The sequence below is a fragment of the Chenopodium album genome, chromosome 27, assembly GCF_948465745.1.
Source record: "Chenopodium album chromosome 27, dcCheAlbu1.1, whole genome shotgun sequence".
NCBI classification, from domain to species: Eukaryota; Viridiplantae; Streptophyta; class Magnoliopsida; order Caryophyllales; family Amaranthaceae; genus Chenopodium; species Chenopodium album.
Window position 1 is genome coordinate 36,251,394 of NC_137860.1, and position 22,205 is coordinate 36,273,598.

A 22,205-nucleotide genomic window follows, 5' to 3' on the forward strand; every position below is an offset into this window, starting at 1 on the left:
TTCCAATAAATAATTTCGAACAATAGAGTATCGAACAATATTCAAACAAAATTAAGTGATAATCATATAAATTCAAACATTATTAAGTGAAATTTACATAAAATTACCTTTTTTTAGGAAGGATCCTGTTGATTTAGCCTCTCTTTTCTAATGTCTATTGATGTTTTTGCACTTTTAGTTGGTGTGGATGGGTGTATGGTAGTTACCGTGTTTTTAAGTTAGTTTTAGGGCTTTTTTTTTAGCTTCTGGGCCTTTTTTTGATTTATGGGCTGCTGTATACACCTATCTAAGGTGCACAATGGTGCACCTTAGACTAATTGTCAACTCATTGAAATTTTTATATCTACTTCGTATTTACTATGCCCATACGACCACTATCTCCGTTCTTTATTATTTGCAACAAAATAATATTTTGTCTCACATATAAATATATAATACCCTTTGTTAGAATAAGAAGTAATATTTGCTTTCTATTAACGTATAACGATAGTAACCCATGAGACTATAACTTGAGATCGAATCTCAAGTCCTGATATGGGAGCCATATGGCCGTTTGAAAGTGAGGGATAGTTCAAGTGGTTGGAGCTCCCCTTCCGGTTCCAATAGTTCTTGGAACGATTCTCATCACTTGTCCTTGTGGCTCTCTACACCAAAAAAAAAAAACAATATGACCGTAGTCGAATTCAATCATAAATATTGGTGGAAACTAAATATCGTACACATGTGTCCATGATCTAAAATAGGACAAGTTGCAATTACAAAAATCGGATAATATTTTGTTCAAAAAAATAAAAAACAAAATATTAATGTTTGTATTAATGTTTGTACTTTGTACGCAATACAACACTCCAAGAAGTTTGTACCTTCATAAGGAGTAGTATATAAACAAATACACTCGTGGATCTCCTGCTCACTTTCTCTCTCCTCAAAATCTTGAATTTATCTCTGTTTTTGTACCTTCATTATTCAATTTCTTCCAGATTCTATCAATCTTAATTTTAATTCTGTCAGATCTCTGCAAATTATTCTCATGCCCAAACTAAATTATTTCTTCCGATTAAATTGCGGCGTAATTCAGGTTTTGTTTCCCTCTTTTAATTAACACTTTAATTGATTGATTGATCGCAAATTAGAAGGTTTAGTTTCTTTTTTAGTATTTCTATTAACAGAAATTTTTCATACCTTTCTTATTTGCGTTGATTTTGAATATTCTTTACTTCTGGTGTTTGTAAAATTCGCAAAATCAATTCATATTCATTTGATTGCAAAAATTTACTATTTTTATTTATTTATTTGGTGTTAATTGCTCTATAATTTGGGAAAATTGTTGAAGTAGCTTGTAAATTTGAGTTTAAAGGTGATAGAAATTACATGTTTTTGTTGAGATTTTGAATAAATGTAAACAGAGTGTAAATAATGAATTGGTCAGTTATAGCACAATCAACATTGGTTTTTGGAGTGTGAAAACAAGTGTATTTGCAATTTTCGAGTTTATTTAATGTAAGAATGTCTGGAATTTCAATGGAATCTTGGTATGTTTTGATATATTATTGACTAGTTGCAGTTAGGTATTTGTATATTTTTTTCTATATTTGTATTTGACAGAAGAGAGATTGACTTCATTGGTTGAAAATGGATTTAATAGATGGAAGACTTTAGCCATGATTACCCGATACCGTGACTCACTGACTCCTAGTCTTGTGTGTCTCCGGTTGCACGAGCCCTAGGTTATGTGGAACAATTTAGGGACGAATATAAGTGTTGGACTCTTTCGCATTTTCCTTGGATTGTTGCCACATTATTTAAAGTGTATAGGTTCTGTATCTCAGTATCTCCCTTAGCAATGGCCTCTTTTGCTTTTCAAACAATTTAGGGACGAATATAAGGGATTCCTTCGTGTTTTCCTTGAATTGTTGCCACATTACCTAAAGTGTATAGGTTCTGTAGCTTTATTTACTCCCTTTGCGATAGCTTCTTTAGTTTTGTAGCTATGTCAAACTTTTCTGCTGTGTTTGCTCTTAGAGATTAACGAATGCCTTTTTTTCTGCATGAAGGCCGTGTACTTTGTATGGTTATAAATTGACTTGCTCGGCTTGATGGGTGGTATATGCAGCCTGAACAGTTCCAGTGAGTGTAAACGGCTGGACTATGAGGATACAAGTAGAGGCTCTTGCAAGCGGCAAAGGGTAACAAGGTGCTTTGAGCATAGCTCAAGACTAATTCCTTCTCTTCCAAATGAACTATCACTCCAGATTCTTGCCAGAGTACCTAGAGCTTACTATTTGCAACTGAAGTTGGTTTCTCGGACTTGGAAAGAAGCTTTATCTACTTCTGAAATATATGATTTAAGAAGAGAGTTTAAAATAACCGAAGAGTGGCTTTTCATACTGTCTCGTGTTGAAGATAACTTATTATGGTATGCATTGGATCCTGTTTCTCAGAAATGGCAAAAGTTGCCCCCAATGCCTCGTAACTTAACCCATGATGAATCTCGTAGAAGCTTGGCTATTCAAGTGTGGAACTCTTTGGGATCAAAACTGAAAATAGCAGAAGCAGTAAGAGGCTGGCTTGGTGGAGGTGATCCACTGGATAAACTTCCTTTCTGTGGCTGTTCAATTGCGGCTGTGAATGGTTGTCTCTATGTAGTTGGGGGACTGTCGAGGACCTCAGCTTTAAGGTGTGTCCGACGCTATGATCCTATTTTAAATACCTGGAATGAAGTGAGCCCCATGTTAACTGGTAGAGCTTATAGTAAGACAGGAGTCATAAACAACAAACTATACGTCGTTGGAGGGGTTAGCAGATACAGAGGTGGGTTGACTCCTTTGCAGTGTGCTGAAGTGTTTGACCCTGAGACAAATCAGTGGTCTGAGGTTCCCAGCATGCCATTCGCTAAGGCTCAGGTCATGCCTACTGCTTTTTTAGCTGATCTTCTCAAGCCAATAGCAACAGGATTGACGACATACAAGAATAAGCTTTATGTGCCTCAAAGTTTGTACTGCTGGCCTTTCTTTGTTGATGCTGGTGGTGAAATATACGACCCAGAAACTAATTCATGGATTGAAATGCCTGTTGGAATGGGCGAGGGTTGGCCTGCTAAGCAGGCAGGAACCAAATTGAGTGTTGTAGTTAATGATGAGTTATATGCTTTGGATCTGTCAGGCTCTTTGGATAATGCTAAGATTAAAGTATATGATCACCAAGACGATTCTTGGAAAGTTTTATCTGGAGAAGTTCCTATGACTCATGATCAAACTGATGCTGAATCTCCATATTTACTTGCTGGTTTTCTTGGGAAGCTCCATGTGATCATTAAAGATGCCAATACTGATATTGCAGTTTTGCAAGCTGCTACGGGACCCTTGGCACAACCCACAAAGTTAAGTTCATTGTCTAGTAGATGCTCTTCAGCTGGAAGCTCTGTTGCATCTTCTCCGTCAGAAGTTACCTGGAAAGTCATTGCATCTAGGAGAGCTGGGCCTTCTGAGTTGGTTAGCTGTCAAATTCTAAGAATTTGATTCTTGATATTAGTATTGTTGCTTGAATCTGATTCAGACCTGCAATTGATATAATCTCTCAGTTTTTTGCGCTAGCGTTAGATGGATGAACGTGATACATCTTTTCACTCATCGCTCATTCGAGATGACCTGCCCCAAGGGAAGGCTCAAAGTAACTGGAGCTCGGAGGTTACCATATGAATAATTGCGCTCTATTCCAATTGCACATGGGGAACGGGTTTCTGCTGATAAGAACATGTAATAATAACTAATAAGTTGTTCTTATGCCTTTTTCTTTGACGCGATTCTTGGTTGTTTGGTTTGTGTCCATTGTAGATATACATAATACCACGTCCTACTCTGTCTACTCCACAGTGAATTCAATTTTCTTTTTTCTTTTTTATTTGGAGATTATTCCAGTACAGCATACCTCTGTTATATGGCATTAATTAAGCCTATACAACTAATATGAGTGTAACCATGAAAAAAAAGAGAGCAGTAGCCCATATTATCAATAGCTCTTCATATGTTTTCAATGTATTGCTAATGCATATAGACTTAAATGTAGAGCTATCAATTCAGGTATTCAATTGGGTCGGGTCAAATTAGGTCTCGAGTTAAATCAGGCTAAGGTTATGTCGGGTCAATCTAGCTTCAGATCAGCTTCGGGTTCAGGTTCAGGTCGGGTCAATTTCAGTTCAAGTTATAACGGTTCGTTCACCTTTTCGGATATAGGTCGGGTTCAATTCGAGTTAAAATCAGATTGGGTTCAATTTCAGGTTTGGGTTGTTGAGTCGGGTTTGGATGGGTTAACAAGATGGTACATTCGGGTTCGGGTTAGTTTTGAGTCGGGTTCTAGTTCAAGTTCAATTCTAAAAAATATCGATGTGGCCAAGTTGAACTATATAATTATGCTTTCCATAATTTGATCAAGCATCATCAAGATATTATTAAACCTATATACGAGTAATAGAGAACAAAACTTATATATGCTGAACAAAAGATCTTATTAAATCGGATTGAAGGTTTACAGAATTATACCAGTATATAAGCTGAATAAAAGGTATATAAAATTTTATTAAAACTTCCATAACTCGGGTTCATGTTTTAATTGAGTCGGGTACTAGTTCAGTTTTGGATTGTTTTCGGGTCGGATAAATCGGTTGACAGTTACTATCAGGTCGGGGCAGGTTCGGGTTCAGGTCATAAAGTATTGGTTCAAATGGATTTTCGATTAAGATCAGGTTAGGTTACAAGTCACTAGTTTCACCCCATTAACCAAGTACAGGCAAAGTTCAGATCTTTGTCCGTTAAGATCGGGTTCTCGGGTCGGGTCCGTTTTTTACAGCTCTAGCTATAATCCACAATTTTTGAGGGTTCGGGGCCCGGTGGCAAAAAGTGTTGAGACCATAGGGGATATACCTTGGGGTAATATAATGCCGTTTGAAACCATATATGATCATTATATGTTGTCATAAACGTACGTGATAAGCTTGAGTTTACAAAATCAATGCAAGTTGTGAACGGGTAAAATGACCGTTTAAGGTCATATTGGATGGTTCCAACAACCCAATTAGTAACCCGGAGGGTATTAGGCACCACGGTAAACAACTCAGCAATTTTTATTTCCGGACAAAAAAAGGTCAAAAAATTACCAAATTGAAGGCTATAATCCACGCTTTTTGAGAAAATTCGAGGTTTCGGAGAACGGTGGCGAAAAGCCTTGAGACCCTAAGGGATACATCTCGGGGTCATATAATTCCGTTTAAAACAACATATGATCACTATATGTTGTCTCAAACGTCCGTGATAAGCTTGATTTTACGAAATCACTCTAAGTTGTGAACGTCTAAAATAATAGTTTAAGGGCATATTGGATGATTCCACCGACCCAATTTGACTCCCGAAGGATATAAGGGATTATGGTAAATATCTTGGCAACTTTTATTTCCGGACGAAAAAAGTCAAAAAATTACAAATTCGACAGTTATAATCCACGCTTTTTGAGGAAATTCAAGGTTTTAGGGAACGGTGGCGTAAAAGACTTGGGACCCTAAGGGATACATCTCGAGGTCATATATTCCGTTTGAAACCACATATGATCATTAAATGTTGACATAAACGTCCGTGGTAGGCTTGAGTTTACGAAATCACTACAAGTTGTGAACGGGTAAAATGACCGTTTAAAGGCATATTGGATGGTTCCGTCGACCCAATTTAACTCCCGGAAGATGTTAGGAACCATGGTAACCATCTCAGCAATTTTTATTCCTGGGGCGAAAAAAGTCAAAAAAAATTACAAAATTGAAGGCTATAATCCACGCTTTTTGAGGAAATTTCGAGGTTTCGGGGCCCGGTGGCAAAAAGCCTTGAGACCCTAAGAGATACATCTCGGGGTCATATAATTCCGTTTGGAAACACATATGATCAATATATGTTGTCTTAAACGTCCGTGGTAGACTTGATTTTACAAAAATCACTTCAAGTTGTGAACGGATTAAATGACCGTTTAAAGGAATATTGGATGATTCCACCGACCAAATTGGACTCTTGGTGGGTATTAGGGACCATGGTAAACATCTCATCAATTTTTACTTCTGGGCGAAAAAAGGTCAAAAAATTACAAAATTCAAGGCTATAATCCACGCTTTTTTAGGAAATTTCAAGATTTCGGAGAACGGTGGCGAAAAGCCTTGAGACCTTAAGGGATACATCTCGGGGTCATATAATTCCGTTTGAAACCACATATGATCATTATATGTTGACATAAACGTTCGTGTTAGGCTTGAGTTAGGAAATCACTACAAGTTGTGAACGGGTCAAATGATCGTTTAAAGGCATATTGGATGGTTCCACTGATTCAATTTGACTCCCTGAGAATATTAGGGACCATGTTAGACATCTCGGCAATTTTTATTTCCGGGCGAAAAAAGTCAAAAAATTACAAAGTCGAAGGCTATAATCCACGCTTTTTGGGGAAATTTCGATATTTCGGGGCCTTGTGGTGAAAAGTGTTGAGACCCTATGTGATACATCTCGGTGTCATATAATTCCGTTTGAAACACATATGATCATTATATATTGTCTTAAACGTCCGTGGTGGGCTTGATTTTACAAAAATTACTTCAAGTTTTGAACGGGTAAAATTACTGTTTAAGGGCATATTGGATGGCTCCACCGACCCAATTAGACTCTTGGTGGGTATAAGAGACCATGGTAAACACCTCAGCAATTTTTATATCCGGGCGAAAAAAGGTCAAAAAATTACAAAATTGAAGGCTATTAATCCACGCTTTTAGAGGAAATTTCAAGGTTTCAGAGAACGGTGGCGTAAAGCCATGAGACCCTAAGGGATACATCTCGGGGTCATATAATTCCGTTTTAAACCACATATGATATTTATATGTTGACATAAACGTCCGTGGTAGGCTGGAGTTAGGAAATCACTACAAGTTGTGAACGGGTAAAATGACCGTTTATAGGAATATTGGATGGTTCCACCGACCCAATTTGACTCCCGGAGGATATTAGGAACCATGGTAACCATCTCGACAATTTTTATTTCCGGTCGAAAAAAGTCAAAAAAATTACAAAATAGAAGGCTATAATCCACGCTTTTTGGGGAAATTTCGAGATTTCGGGGCCCGGTGGCAAAAAGCCTTGAGACTAGTGGTGGGCATGGGCCGTGCCGGGCCTGCCGTGGGCCGTGCCTAGGCGGGCCATGAACAGTGTCGTGCCGGGCCGTGCCGGCCCACGGTGGAGGCGGGCCGTGCCGTGCCGTGCCGGCCTTCAAGGTTTCCCTGTCCACGGCACGGCACGGCCCACCGTGCCGGTCGTGCCGTGCCGGGCCGCCCGTCGTGCCGGCCCACGGTGGAGGCGGGCCGTGCCGGCCACCGTGCCGGCCCACGGGCCACGGCTTACCCTTTTTTCTTTTTTTTTTTTAAAAAAAAAAATTAAAAAAAACTTTAAAAAAACTTGAATTTTTTTTATGAAAGAAAAAATTGAATTGAATAATTATACAATTTAATATTTGAATTTAATAATTATTAAATTTTTTATGGAGTTAAGTTATATTAAATATTGTTTAAATTATATTAATATTTATTGTTCATTCATAATTTACTATATATCATATTATTCATATAACTATATAAGTATTAGACAAAAATTAAATAACAATATAACATATTCCATAAAATTAAAAGTTGAAAAAATTCATTCATAAAAATTTATTAAGTAAAAGATAATATGAAGTACAAGGGTACAACTAACAATAATTGATGAATAACTTATTTTGTTATTTTATTATACGGCTAATGTTAATAGAGTACATAGCCAACATAGGAAATACTAACATTTTCACTAATTAATAGAGTACATAGGAAATACTAGAATTTTCGCTAATTAATATTAATTCTCGAGTTGTTGGTAATCTTCAATCAAGGTCTTCATTATCTTCTTCGTCTTCATCTTCGGCTTCATGTTCACTAGCTAATGCGGAGGAGCTAGTTGAACCAGAACGATCGGAACCATCGATGTTGTCGTTGGCCGTAAAAGTACGATCTTGGATGCGTTCTTGGGCATCCATCCAATCCTTCAAGCAAACACACATTTCTAGTGTTTCGGGCTTCAAACTTGTTCTTCTATCGTCTAGAACCCTTCCCGAAGCACTAAAAGCTCGTTCCGAGGCAACGGAGGAGGCTTGGATGCTGAAAATATCACGTGCCATTGCCGCCAAAATTGGATGCTTTGTGCTTTGGGATTTCCACCAATCTAGGATGTCCATCCCCAACCTCGAATCTTCGTCCAAGCCTTTCATGAAGTCGTAGTTTAAGTACATTTGCAACTCCGAAACATCGCTTTGTGTTCGCCTTGATGATGATCCACTACCTGAAAACTTAGATAACATGTTAGCAGCTTGGGCCGCCAAACTTTTGCCCGTTTTACTTACGCTTTTGGATGTTTGAGAAGGGGCAAAATGAGTGACGGTTCCATATTTAGATTCATAAACTCTATATAACTCAAAAAATTTATCTTTCACATGATTTTTATATTGTTCGACACCATCACCGAGTTGCATGCATTCATAGTAAATATCAATTAGCATAAATGTGCCATCATACTTTGATCTAGGATCTAAAATAGAAGCAAACATATAAACCATAGGAAGCTTAGTGTAATATTTACGCCATTTAGCCTCCATTTGTGGAACATAATCATTGTAATCTTGTTGTGATCGATGTTCATAAAGAAGTTGAGCAAATAAACATGCATTTTGAAGGAAAGAATGAATGCAAGGAACATAAACAGAAGAAAAACAGTGAGTCATACTATATAATAATTGTAAAAATTGCATATATTTTTCACAATTATCCCAATCGGAGTCTGCTATCATGAATTGTGGATACTTATTATTGTAAAACAATGAAAATGGAACTCTATACGAAAGTGCCTGACTCAACATGTCATAGGTGGAGTTCCACCTAGTTGGACAATCCGTTTTAATTCTAATAGGCTTTATCTTATTTTGCTTAAGATATCGCCTCCATTCCTGATACCTACTGCTAGAAGACATAATAGACAAAACAGCATTTCGAATTTTGGAATAGTATGGACCAATTGCTTCTTGTCCATCCTTAACACACAAGTTTAAAACATGACAAATGCATCTAATATGTAATGCATCTCCATCCATTATGACATTATGCAAGTTTGGTTTAATTAGATTAGCACTAGCTGTCATGGATGTTGCATTATCAAACGTCATGGACATGATTTTGTCCCTAAGACAATATTCATCAAGAGCACTCATAATACAATTAGAAATATTAAAGGCCGTATGGGGGTATTCAAGCAATTTGAAATAAATAATACGTTTTTGCAATAACCATTCACTATCAACCCAATGACAAGTAACACACAAATAATGTAAACCATAACCACCATCCCATGCATCAGAAGTTATAGAAACTCTTGAAGTAAGAGTTTTAAGTTCTTCAATTAATTTCATTTTGTATTCTAAGTAAGTTTTCATGGCAGCTGTTTTAACGGTTTTTCGGGAGATTTTTTTGTGTTGGGGTTGTAGTGCTCGTTTAATGTAATTGTTAAACGGATCACTTTCAGCAAAAAGAAAAGGTTGTTCGGCTTGGACTATCATTCTCCCAAGTTCATCCCTATCCCTCTCATAATTGTAAGTGAAGCCATAAGGATGGAATTGAGAAATTTTTGGTTGAGTTGGGTCAGTACTAGGGGCACCACATTTTTCACTGTGTCGGTTTAGGTGCCCCGTACCGCCTTTGGCTGGAGCCGAATAAATATTACCACAAGTTTTACACTTGGCTTTTTCACCATCTCTACTTAACAAGAAATATTGCCAACATTTACTCTTTCGGTTTTTCAAAAGGGTCATTTCTTCTTCGGTGTACCATTCAATGAATGGGTTATCAGATGTGGGAATAGTATTTTGGACGGATGGGTCACTAGAGCCGGCAGGTTGTGTGTTGCTTGCTTGAGTTGTTTGATAGTTAAATTCAAAAGGCATATCATGTGCGGAGGCATAATAAGGTGGAGATTGGGTGCTTTGCCATGGTTGGAATGTCCCTTGTTGATCTAATCCGGTGGGAAAACCGGTAGAAAACCCGGGGTGGGTGGGATTGGCCATTGTAGGGATTTGCATAGTAGGGATTTGCATTGTAGGGGGGGGCATAGAAGAGCCTTCCAATGGTCGTTTAGATTTGGCTTTTTTAGAGGAGGATTGGTTCGGGTTTGATGCCATGATTAATTAAGATTATTAACTAATAAATAATAATTAACAACAATATTAACAATTATAACAAATTAACAATTATAAGTTTATAACACTAACAAAGTAACAAATTATAACAAATTATAACAATTAACAAGTATAAGTAAGTTTTTTTTCTTAATTATTACTTAATTAGTAAGTTAATAAATTTTCAAAAATAATTATAATAATAGTAGATTATCTAAATCAATGAGATCCCAGGTAGGTTATGGTTAGGATCGACGTTGTCCAGAGCCCAAATCCCGCCTTAGACAGATTTCAACAATCCAAATAACCCACAATTAAAATAGAAAGTAGTTTTTATGTAATTAAGTAGTTCCAAGTATACAACAATAATAATAATAATAATAATAATAATAATAATAATAATAATAATAATAATAATAATAATAATAATAATAATAATAATAATAACAATAATAATAACAATAACAATAACAATAACAAATTAAAATAAAGTTGAGTTAGATCTTACAATGACGCTTCAATGCTTTCCCAAATTTATAATTTCTCGAATTTATAATTTCCCGAAATTATAATTTCCCGAATGTAAATATAACAATTTTTTTTTTTTTTTTTGGTAGTAGACTAATAATATTAAAAATGTAAAATTTATAATAGAATAAGAGATTAAGAAATATTAAGAGATTATAATTTATAAATTATAATATATGAGAATAAGAGAGTAAGAGAGTAAGAGAATGAGATGAGAAGATGAGTATTGAGTTGTGGAAAGAATTGGAAGTTGAGGGTGGTATTTATAGGTGAAAATAGAGCCGTTTATAGCCGTTTATAGCCGTTTATGGCCGTTGGAGGGAAAAAACAAGAGCAGCGCCAGTTTATAGCCGTTAGCCCGCGGGCCGTGCCTGCGGGCCGTGCCTGCGGGCCGTGCCTGCGGGCCGTGCCTGCGGGCCGTGCCTGCGGGCCGTGCCTGCGGGCCGTGCCTGCGGGCCGTGCCACGGGCTATTGGCCGGGCTCGTGCCGTGCCGGGCCACTTTTGGGTTTTTTTTCACCGCAGCCCGCACGAGGCACGAGGGGCGTGCCATCGTGCCGGGCCGGGCCTGCCGTCGGGCCGTGCCGTGCCGGGCCATCCTCGTGCCGTGCCCGGGCCGCCCGCGTGCTGACCCGGCCCATGCCCAGCTCTACTTGAGACCCTAAGAGATACATCTCAGGGTCATATAATTCCGTTTGGAAACACATATGATCAATAAATGTTGTCTTAAACGTCCGTGGTAGACTTGATTTTACAAAAATCACTTCAAGTTGTGAACGGGTTAAATGACCGTTTAAGGCCATATGGAATGATTCCACCGACCAAATTGGACTCTTGTGGGTATTAGGGACCATAGTAAACATCTCAGCAATTTTTATTTCCGGGCGAAAAAAGGTCAAAAAATTACAAAATTGAAGGCTATAATCCACGCTTTTTGAGGAAATTTCAAGGTGTCGGATCACGGTGGCGAAAAGCTTTGAGACCCTAAGGGATACATCTCGGGGTCATATAATTCCGTTTGAAACCACATATAATCATTATATGTTGACATAAACGTCCGTGGTAGGCTCGAGTTAGGAAATCACTAGAAGTTGTGAACGGGTAAAATGACCATTTAAAGGCATCTTGGATGGTTCCACTGATTCAATTTGACTCCCGGAGGATATTAGGGACCATGGTAAACATCTCGGCAATTTTTATTTCCGAGCAAAAAAAGTCAAAAAAATTACAAAATCGAAGGCTATAATCCACGCTTTTTGGGGAAATTTCATGGTTTCGGGACCCTGTGGAGAAAAGCCTTGAGACCCTACGGGATACATCTCGGGGTCATATAATTCCGTTTGAAACCACATATGACCATTATATGTTGTCTTAAACGTTCGTGGCAGGCTTGATTTTACGAAATCACTTCAAGTTGAGAACGGGTAAAATGACCGTTTAAGGGCATATTGGATGGTTCCACCGACCAAATTGGACTCTTGGTGGGTATTAGGGATCATGGTAAACATCTCAGCAATTTTTACTTCCGAGCGAAAAAAGGTCAAAAAATTACAAAATTGAAGGCTATAATTCACGCTTTTTGAGGAAATTTCAAGGTTTCGGAGAACGGTGGCGAAAAGCCTTGAGACCCTAAGGGATACATCTCGGGGTCATATAATTCCTTTTGAAACCACATATGATCATTATATGTTGTCTTAAACGTCCGTGGTAGGCTTGATTTTACAAAAATCACTTCATGTTTTGAACGGGTAAAATGACTGTTTAATGGCATATTGGATGGCTCCACCGACCCAATTGGACTCTTGGTGGGTATTAGAGACCATGGTAAACACCTCATCAATTTTTATATCCGGGCGAAAAAAGGTTAAAAATTTACAAAATTGAAGGCTATAATTCACGCTTTTAGAGGAAATTTCAAGGTTTCGGAGAACGGCGGCGAAAAGCCATGAGACCCTAAGGGATACATCTCGGGGTCATATAATTCCGTTTTAAACCACATATGATCATTATATGTTGACATAAACGTCCGTGGTAGGCTTGAGTTAGGAAATCACTACAAGTTGTGAACGGGTAAATTGACCGTTTAAAGGCATATTGAATGGTTCCGTCGACCCAATTGGACTCTTGGAGGGTATTAGGGACCATAGTAAACATCTTGGCAATTTTTATTTCCGGTTGAAAAAAGGTTAAAAAATTACAAAATTAAAAGTTGTAATCCACTCTTTTTAAGGAAATTTTGAGGTTTTTGGGCCTAATGGCGAAAAGTGGCAAAATTGAAGGCTATAATCCAACCCATTGTTCGAGTATAAGCCTTGTTCAGATCATTGTCAGTTTTGGTCGGGTCCTCAGGTCGGGTTAGTTTGACAGCTCTAGGGTCTCGACACTTTTCGCCACCGGGCCCTGAAACTTCAAAAAGTCCTCAAAAACTGTGGATTATTCTTCAATTTTTAATTTTTTGACCTATTCTCGCCCGAAAATAAAAATTGTTGAGATGTTTAGCATGGTCCCTAATACCCTCCAAAAGTTTAATTCGGTGAGTGGAACTATCCAATTTGCCTTTAAACGGTCATTTTACCCGTTTTCATACATGCCTCTTGTATTGGCTATTAGCTCTCACGGGGGCCTTTACGTTGCCGGTTAATAGTCATATATGAGTCCACACAATATTATATAATCTCGGGATTCATCCCGTAATGTTCCTTGAAATTCCAACACCAGCTCCCGACACCTCCTAAATCGCTTCGATTTCTGTGTATTATAGTTAAATGTAAGCACAAGCAAGATACATGGTTTGAGTGGATGGATACACCTTTTGGTCCTTTTCATGTATGTTTCTAGCACTGCCCAAGAGTCATGCCTATCATGGGAAGACATTAAGCTCAAACGTTTAAAAGGTAACATAGACCAAAAGATCAGATACACCAGTGAACATCTCCTTGAGGATAAATATTCAAATACCTACCAAACTAATATTACCAGAACAATCAATAGAATACCATAACGATGGGCGGTTTAGCACTACGGCTATTCAAACACTAAAAAAAATAATAAAAAAAAAAAAAGGGGAAGAGAAATTATACAATTATTCTGCTCTTATAAGGGATGATCCTTATTCTCTACATTTGCTAGGATTAGTTCGAATCAAGATTCAAGAATTTATGGAGAAAAATCAAATTCAGGATTGGAGGACTATAGGTACATAGCTTCACTTGTAAATGCACTCAGCCATGCCGAATTTCCACCAGAAATCACGATCTGAATAAGTTAGCTCCTGCCAAATCCGGAGCATGGATCAAAGTGCCCCATACACGAGTGGGACAATACCTGATTACATATTTACATAAAACAAGTTTGCTTCATTGCTAGATAAATAATAGCCACTAGCATGCGAACCTTAATGCTTCAACTGCTAAAAAAGCTAAGCATTTGTGGAGGGTCATTCATACCAGTTAGCATTTAGAAAATCCAAGATCTTGACATGTTTTCAACTTTTCCGCAGAATGGCCTGCAAGCAGGTTTATGCCAATGGCTTCATAACCTCTGAACTTATAACTCGAGCTGCTTCCGGTTTTTAGTGTCCGCAAGACCCACCAGGAAATCAGTAAATATGTGCTCATACCCTGGCATTTTTCCATAACCTGAAAGATGGAAGTGTCGGTTTCACAATTAGAATGAAGTGTATCCCAAATTGAGTAAAATGATCAATCTTGAAGTTTTGTACTTGGTGCTTACTGGGGAGAGAGGGTAGTTCAGGCAACTATAAATCAACAATCAAGATAGATGAAGAAACTAACCAGGGAAGTAATTTATGTCAATTACGTAGAATAGATCTCTTGTCCCATGCTCACGGATAAGATCAATATTGAACAGCTGAAGCCCCTGAAATATACAGCAAGGGTCAGAAGCAGAGGTAAGACTAGAGAAAACATGCTATCTCAGAAGGGTGGCACAATAAACAACAGGGTATTACCATTCGGCGGCGAAGTTCCCCAACAAGTCTTTCAAGCATCGGTCTTGGAGGAAGCTCTGAAACAGACCAAATACAATGCAATCCTGTCAGACGTAATACACTCAAATAGAGCCTTTTCCATACTTTGAAAAATACGAACTCTCCTTACTCCCCTTTCTGTATCCTCAACAACATATTGTTCAGGACAAAATATATCGTTACCCCTCCAACTCTTGCCACCAACAAAAAAGAGGCTATTGAAGGGCAAATAAGTAATTCAGTTTAAAATGAGTCAGCAGTCAAATGACTAATGTTGCAACAATATCAATAAGACAACAAAAAATTTGACCACAACAGCTCCTCTCATGGAGAACAATTTAAAATGACAAAAGGTTTCCATGAAATCCACAATTAACCCGAATCCAGCATCTTATAAGCAGTGTGATTGTCATTTTGTTTTCTTTGTCAGTCAATTTGTCATTTCAGAAACTGGGAAAGCTATATGAGCCAGCAGTAGCACAGTTTGCCTCAGAACTCTACTTTTTCCTTAGTTGGTGGATGATAACATAGTCTTACCAGCAATACCGGGCTCTAGATCTGCCTCATCAGCACTTGCTGCAGCACATGAAACCCTTGGAAACTGGAAAACCCCAGCATACTTTGAGAGCTCTCTCTTGCAGACATCTGGTAGAGAGTATCGTCTTATTACTTTTATAGCATTTCCAACAACATAGACTTTAAACATGACACCACCTGAATTGAAACAAGAGAATTGATTCAATTAATAAAATTAATGAATTTAAAGTCAGAAAGGTATCTTCGGTTACCTACAGTAGGAAGGGAAGGGAAACAAGACATGCTATGTTAATACATCAAAATTAATAACTTACCATGGTTAACAAACTCCTGAAGAATCAATGGAGGCTCAAGATTCGATAGAGAGACATTATCATAAGCAAGGAATAGCTCGTGCGACTTTGCACTTCCATCCACAAACAATGGTTTTGACACTGCAATACAATCCAAAAGCCCGAGTTCAATTTACTGTACAAATACCAACATACCAAGGACAAAAGAACCTTGAAGCCATTCCAAAGTTGATGTTGTATTCTATTTCATGTATCCATAAATATTTTGGTCTTCCAACATGGAAACTAAACCAAGAAAATACATTGCTTGCCAGATGCCAAGGCTCTTTTGCAACTAACAAAGTGAACCTGTTAAATGGAGGTAGGGCCATAAGGGCAACCAGGCAAGCATCTAAAACTTTTCCATTATCACAAAACGTAAACAATAATATTTTTCACCACTGTTTTATACATCATTCAAGACTCATTTTTATTCATGCATCATCAACATTCTCATGCTTTACAAAATTATAGCCTATCCCCGGATTTCCTAAGGCTACTAACCTTTCAATCAACCAACACTCAAAAGAGCACTAAATGCCTACACTACATTATAAAACAGAAACACTATAATCCAAATATGCATGTTATACAGATATAGGTACACTAAAATTTAAACAGTTTCACATCCTATGGGCATTAATGGAACCACTATGTAATCATCACAACTCACAAGTATCCGAGGCTCACTACCAGTTAAAAGCAGATAAAAGAGACCCAACTAGTGATTTACAATGGACAGAAATGGAGCACAGAATGCATACCTAATGGGAGTTTCAATCCAGCTTTAGCAACCTCGGCAGGAATCAACGTAGGATCTTTCTCAATAACCAACTGTTTAGGCACACATACCCTACCTGAAGGACATAAAACAATAAATAATACTTATGGTCAACACAATAAACATCTATCCAACCAGAAGACAAATGAGAACACAGAAGCAGGAATCCAAATAAATCAGCCAACTTTTTGAAAAAATTAGACTTGAAAATTGCAAGAAAATTTCCTATCAATAGAGAAATACAAGGAAAATGGAGAGAGTATTGTTCTCCTTAAAAAAATTAGACAGATCTCGTTAACCTCAGATAAATGTCACTATGTCACCACAAAGCAACATGTAACAGTGTTTACCATAAGAATCAGCCAAGTCCAAAGCAGCTACGTCTTCAAGCATGGATTGTCTATTTCTCACACATTGTATCGCATAAGGAGGATCAAGAACCATAACATCTGGATGCTTGAGTCTGTAATCCTTCAAAATAAAATTGGACAAGGAAAATGGTAAGATTGAAGTTCAATCTTCTGTGATAAAGCTTCATTCTAAAGGCATACAACTCAGTAAACACCTTGGTACATTAGACAAATACAATGACCAAGATAGCAATTTATTTCATGAGATGTCTAGATTTAGTTTTCCAATTATTTATTATATTCATTCCTCTGTAGAGGTAGTATCTTGAACGCTACTCAAGGAGATATATAATAACCTAAGTACTGATAAGTTTCCAATGCGTGTAGTCTTCATAACTGTGGCAGCCTCAGAATTACAAAATTGGTGTTTTTCAGGTGTTGCACATCATATTGACACAGTTCCAATGTAACATGATAGACTGGAAACTCTCAACTTCATTATCAGTATGGGTTATTTATTTTTTTTCTTAGATATTACAGGATATTTTGTAAAGAAATAGATTTCAAACATTTGTAGTGACTTCAATATGGCTCAAAGTTTTCTAATAGGTTAATTTCAAAAATGTAAATACTGTAATACACTTAACAGCTTGAATTTCAAGTTACAATGGCTAATGCGGATATGACAGCTTATGACAGACACGGTGTGATTTTAAATACAACTTATGGAACAACTTTTTTGCACTACAGCATGTTGAAACACTTTACACTACGGTCATAATGTAACAAAAAGGTCATTAATTATTTCACCTTCAACCCATCCCTTGCTCAAAGCCATGCATAGTGCAAACACCAAAAACTGACACCACATACAATCATTAACTTAGAATTGCAGACACACATGTTCAATGAAAGAGCAAAGATAAAAGCAATTCTCTGTGGAATCAATCATCTAGAGAAAGATGAAAGATAATATACATTATACACTCAGCATTAGCCAATAACTAAAAGCATTCATGGCTCAAGGTCCACTTCACTCATCCAACCCTCCCCCGCCACCAAAAACAAGTAAACAATATTAAAATCAGAGCGCTAATTCGTAAAAGTGGATAACTGTTAGGCGTAAAGATGACAGAGTAACGTTTCTTACTCTATTAGAAGTATAATAGTTGGGTCTTACTAGACAAAAATGGTGAATTACTCTTGAAAGCCTTAAGATTAATTATGCAATTTATATATTAGAGCACAGCACCACTACTCAAGAAGCTCCTAAGTGTTGAAAGAGAGAGGAGAGCAATATGGGGTGGAGAAGAGATTGAGGAGAGACATTGGTAGAGATAAAGGAGAAGGAAACCAAAGATAGAGTGGAGGAGGAAGTGAGGAACCAAACACCTCCCATGAGGTGTTGATTTCTAGGAAATCCACGGGTTTGATTGTTACCTTAATCTTTACACCCAGAAGCAGGCCAAGAAAGATTTTTATACAAACACCCCCCCCACCCAACCCTCACCACCCGATGCTGTTGCTACTGTCATGTTCCACATAGCAATCAATCAGTCATCAACACACATCCCCACTACCCCCCTTGCAAAGCATACTTTTCTGCAGAAGAACCTAATTCCTAAACACAGAACAATCCTATTCTCCTTAAAGCCTGGATTTGATTCATTAGTAAACAAAGTTTTTAATCCATTAAGAGAAAGAAAAAGAAGATAAAATAGACTGATTCTTGTTCTCCTCACTAACCTGTAGAAGGAATTATGACTTTTCACCAATGATAGTAGCACTTTATAACTTGAAGGTACTTATTAACAAAGAATTTAAGGCACCAAGATCTAAAACTCTGCCTTCTTCTTCAACTATTAACATGAATTTCCAGTGTTTATCCTTATCCTTAGAAGAAACAACTACGAAACACTCCATAGCCCAATCCTTCATAGGCCTCTCTTGGAGTATTTTAAGAAGCCAACAGTCACCACTCACCAACCTCTTACTCCACATCTTCCTAGCCAACAAATATCATATTCTCTCTCTTCCCTATGTCAATTGCTGTCAGACCATGATTTTTATTCAACACCATACACTTCTTATTTCTCCCAAAGTCCCAATACTAAATCTAGGGGCGTAGGGCTGGATTGATAAACTTCTCCCCAGCATCATATATAACAATAGGGCTGCACTTATATTCAGCTACTTAATGGGTTTTAGCTGTGCTTGAAGCTCTAAAAGTGCCTTCAGTTCAAGATTCAAGGGCTAAAGAAAATAGGGGAGGGTTACTGTGACAAAGGAAGGCAACTGAAGGATACAAAAACGTTTTTGGTAAAGATAAGCAATGATGAGGAGAGCCTAAACAATAAAGCAAAAATACATAAAAGTAATAAGGAGTAATAACTGAGGAACTAGTAACTCTATCTACTCAGTACAACATTTATAATTGAGACAGCAATAGACATACATTAGGAACTGCTTTTTCTTAGTTTGCAGCTCCTTAAAAACTACAACTGTTGGCCATCGATTAAGCCAATTATGTCATATGAGAATGATTAGAAACAAATTTTTCACAACACAAAACGGGATTGCAGAAAATAAAGGCCCCAAGTTACCAAGACCAGAACCAACAGCACACTAAGGAAAAAAACTAGTCATATCAGCATATACAGTTCAAGGCAGCAGTAACCCGACAACGTATTCAGCAATGCAGAATTTATTTGCAGCCAGACCTAATAACTCCTGGATAAGTTATCCAGATTGACGCAGAAAGTCAACCCTCACTTGTCTGAACTCTTCAATGACCAAGCATAAATATCTTGTGATGGTTCATGATGTACAGAGCATGATTCTGCAAATTATGTCAGGCAACAATAAGTTTTAACTAACATAGGAACATGTCACTTATATGTTCCACCAATCAATGTCATATGATATCCAAACTCTCCAAAAGAACATGGCTGTTATAAAACAAGCTGAGAACCACCCAGAATAATCAGACATATCAGGAAGCACAGCATCATAAAAAGTGACACATGAGATGATTATCAGCATCGCTAGAAATGTTATTTCAAAGGATGACTTACTTCAAGAAGTTGGCTCCATTCATTGCTCAGTAGCTGTAAGAAACACAAGATTAATCAGAGAGACTGAAGAGCGGCTAAAGTAAAAGCAGCTAAGAGGATTATGCTTGTATTGAGCATGAATGAATTTGCAAAAGATAATATTGATTATGTTTAACAGGAACAAAAGCCTAATTACTGAAAAGTGCACTATGTTGGATATATAAGGACAGTAGTAATTTACAAATATAATAATTACAAGTCAAGTATCAGAATATAGACTGACCTTGTGCAAAACAATGTCAAAAGGGCCTTGCTCTGCCAATGGCCGGTGTTGGTCAATGGGAACAAATATAATCCCCTTGTCTCTGCATCAAAACAAGTACACTTAAATTGATTCTTGAAAATACAAATGATACTAAATTTTTGCATATTGGCTTCTTTTTTCACCAAACAACAATTGACATACTCATTACAAAGAGCATGTATAAGACACAAAATTAGACAAATATAGAAAGAAAATAATATAGCTGTTAATCATTGATGGCCTGAATGAAAGAAGTAGGGTTCTTTGGTGTTGTTGAGGCTTTCCTTGTTCTTGGGGACACCTATTCTCTTAATAGGCGGCAAAGCAGTGTATCAATTAAACACGAAAAGACGAAAACTTCACTAAATAAGTCCATGAGGCAATGCAATCGACTGTAAAACACTACTTATCTTCATATAATTCTAATAAAGTGTCTTGTGTACAGTAGCAATTTAGCAAAACAAGTCTACAGTAAAAGAATGGATAAGAATACTTACTATATCAACAGTATTATTAGATAAGTTAGGTAATTTAGGTACTATAAACTCAAATAATCTCAAAATCATTGACTCCGACTTAGTCTTTGAAAACATATTAGGGCGGGAGCATATATGCCATGGAATATTCAACATACTACTTAATTTTTATACTTATTTAAAGCAATTAATTACTATGCAATATTATCTTACACAAGCTTCCAAGATAATATCTGATCTTCATGATTGCAAGCAGACAACAATGGCGGTTAAACAAACTGACAAAATAACAATTCAATAATTTGAAATATGATCAAATGAAACAAAAGAAATGTGTAATTATATACCTAGCAATGAGTTCAAACTTAGGTTGCAAGAAACTCTGCTTCTTCTTCGTCGTTAACGCATAACCAACAACAACTTGCTGAGGAAACCCTAAATTAATCGAATTTGAAACCGAATTCATTTCTTCACCACTTTCTCTCTCCTCTTCATACTCAAATTCTTTGGTCTCTCCGTCTAACCTCATACCCGGCGAACAATCAAAAACCAAGAACAACTCCAAATTTCGTCAAACAAACACGAAATTCAAGCTGAAATTCGAGGAATTACACAATCAAAAATGGCGGAAACTCAATTTCTCAACAGTGATCGAATTTCTGCAAAGTATCAGTCAACGATGATTGCTTTCTCTCTCTAAAAATCCTTCACTTTTTCTCTCTCTAGGTTTATTTTCCTGTTAATAGCGTGTGAAAAATGCACAAAAAAGCGAAGAAAAAGAGGCGAATATTCTGAAAATTTGCAGAATTTGTGAGGAAGAAGAAGATGAACAAGGAGGAGAGAGAAAGAGAGGAAATTGGGGAAATGGAGAGAATTTAAGTATCAAATTCAGCAAAGGGCCTTGGAATGTTCCATTGGTCTATATTATTAGTGGATTTTTTATTTTTATTTTTTTTACTTGGTTGTCCTGCATTATTCTTATCTACTTGTACTAGATTTTTTTTTTAATTTTTTTTTTCCTTGTTTATTTTGGGTGAAATATTCAATCTTTTGTGGAAATTATATCTTGCCACTTGTGAAAAGTGTGATGCAATTTGCACGAAGCTAATGTCTATAGGGACATTTGTATTGTATTTTTTGTACTAGCAATAAGGAAATAATGATATTGTAGTACATATGGACATGTAAGATGTCGCTTGATTTTAAAAGTGAGTCTGTTTATTTTTCTATTTCTTTCTAATTTAATTCAATATGGTGTCTTTTGCAAGTGTTTTTTTTTTAAAAAAAAAAAAAGATTTGCTAGTACATTTCTAGTTGTAGGTTATTTCTATATTGAGCTGTCATGGAAACAAACAATAATATGCTCAATTTAGTATTTAAGGGTGTATAGTGAAATATTTAAATTTAGCTTAACTTATCACTACTCTTTATAACTTTTTTTTTTAAAAGTATACTTTATCCGAACTTGCAATTGTGTTAAATTATTTTTTTTTTGAACTATAATCTATCTTGCAATGAACATATTTTGCTTGAACCAATCACAATAAGTTAGAGGAAATCACACCTTAAGTAATGGTAACATCTTATTA

The 22,205-nt window shown here is 36.9% G+C and overlaps 2 protein-coding genes across 3 annotated transcripts; one reads left to right on the forward strand and one right to left on the reverse strand.

Annotated features, from left to right (window-relative positions):
- Positions 1-884: 884 nt before the first annotated feature.
- On the forward strand, positions 885-3,900 carry LOC145620318 (F-box/kelch-repeat protein At1g22040-like). Its single transcript, XM_081674962.1, has 2 exons — positions 885-1,078; positions 2,055-3,900. Exon 2 carries the CDS (start codon positions 2,097-2,099, stop codon positions 3,516-3,518), a length of 1,422 nt encoding a protein of 473 aa, XP_081531088.1. The 5' UTR covers positions 885-1,078; positions 2,055-2,096; the 3' UTR covers positions 3,519-3,900.
- Positions 3,901-13,712: 9,812 nt separating this feature from the next.
- On the reverse strand, positions 13,713-21,553 carry LOC145619364 (inositol-tetrakisphosphate 1-kinase 4-like). Of its 2 annotated transcripts, XR_014108123.1 has the most exons (11): positions 20,964-21,553; positions 20,120-20,201; positions 19,858-19,890; positions 16,784-16,904; positions 16,417-16,509; positions 15,635-15,754; positions 15,321-15,497; positions 14,766-14,821; positions 14,590-14,674; positions 14,242-14,433; positions 13,713-14,119 (listed from the first exon to the last, which is right to left on the reverse strand). XR_014108123.1 is itself a non-coding variant. In XM_081674042.1 (10 exons), the coding sequence occupies exons 1-10, from the start codon at positions 21,143-21,145 to the stop codon at positions 14,342-14,344; spliced, it is 1,041 nt and encodes a 346-aa protein (XP_081530168.1). In that variant the 5' UTR covers positions 21,146-21,553; the 3' UTR covers positions 13,713-14,341. The 2 variants fall into 2 exon arrangements, 1 of the variants encoding a protein (XP_081530168.1); XM_081674042.1 differs by having other exon boundaries at positions 13,713-14,433.
- Positions 21,554-22,205: the final 652 nt, after the last annotated feature.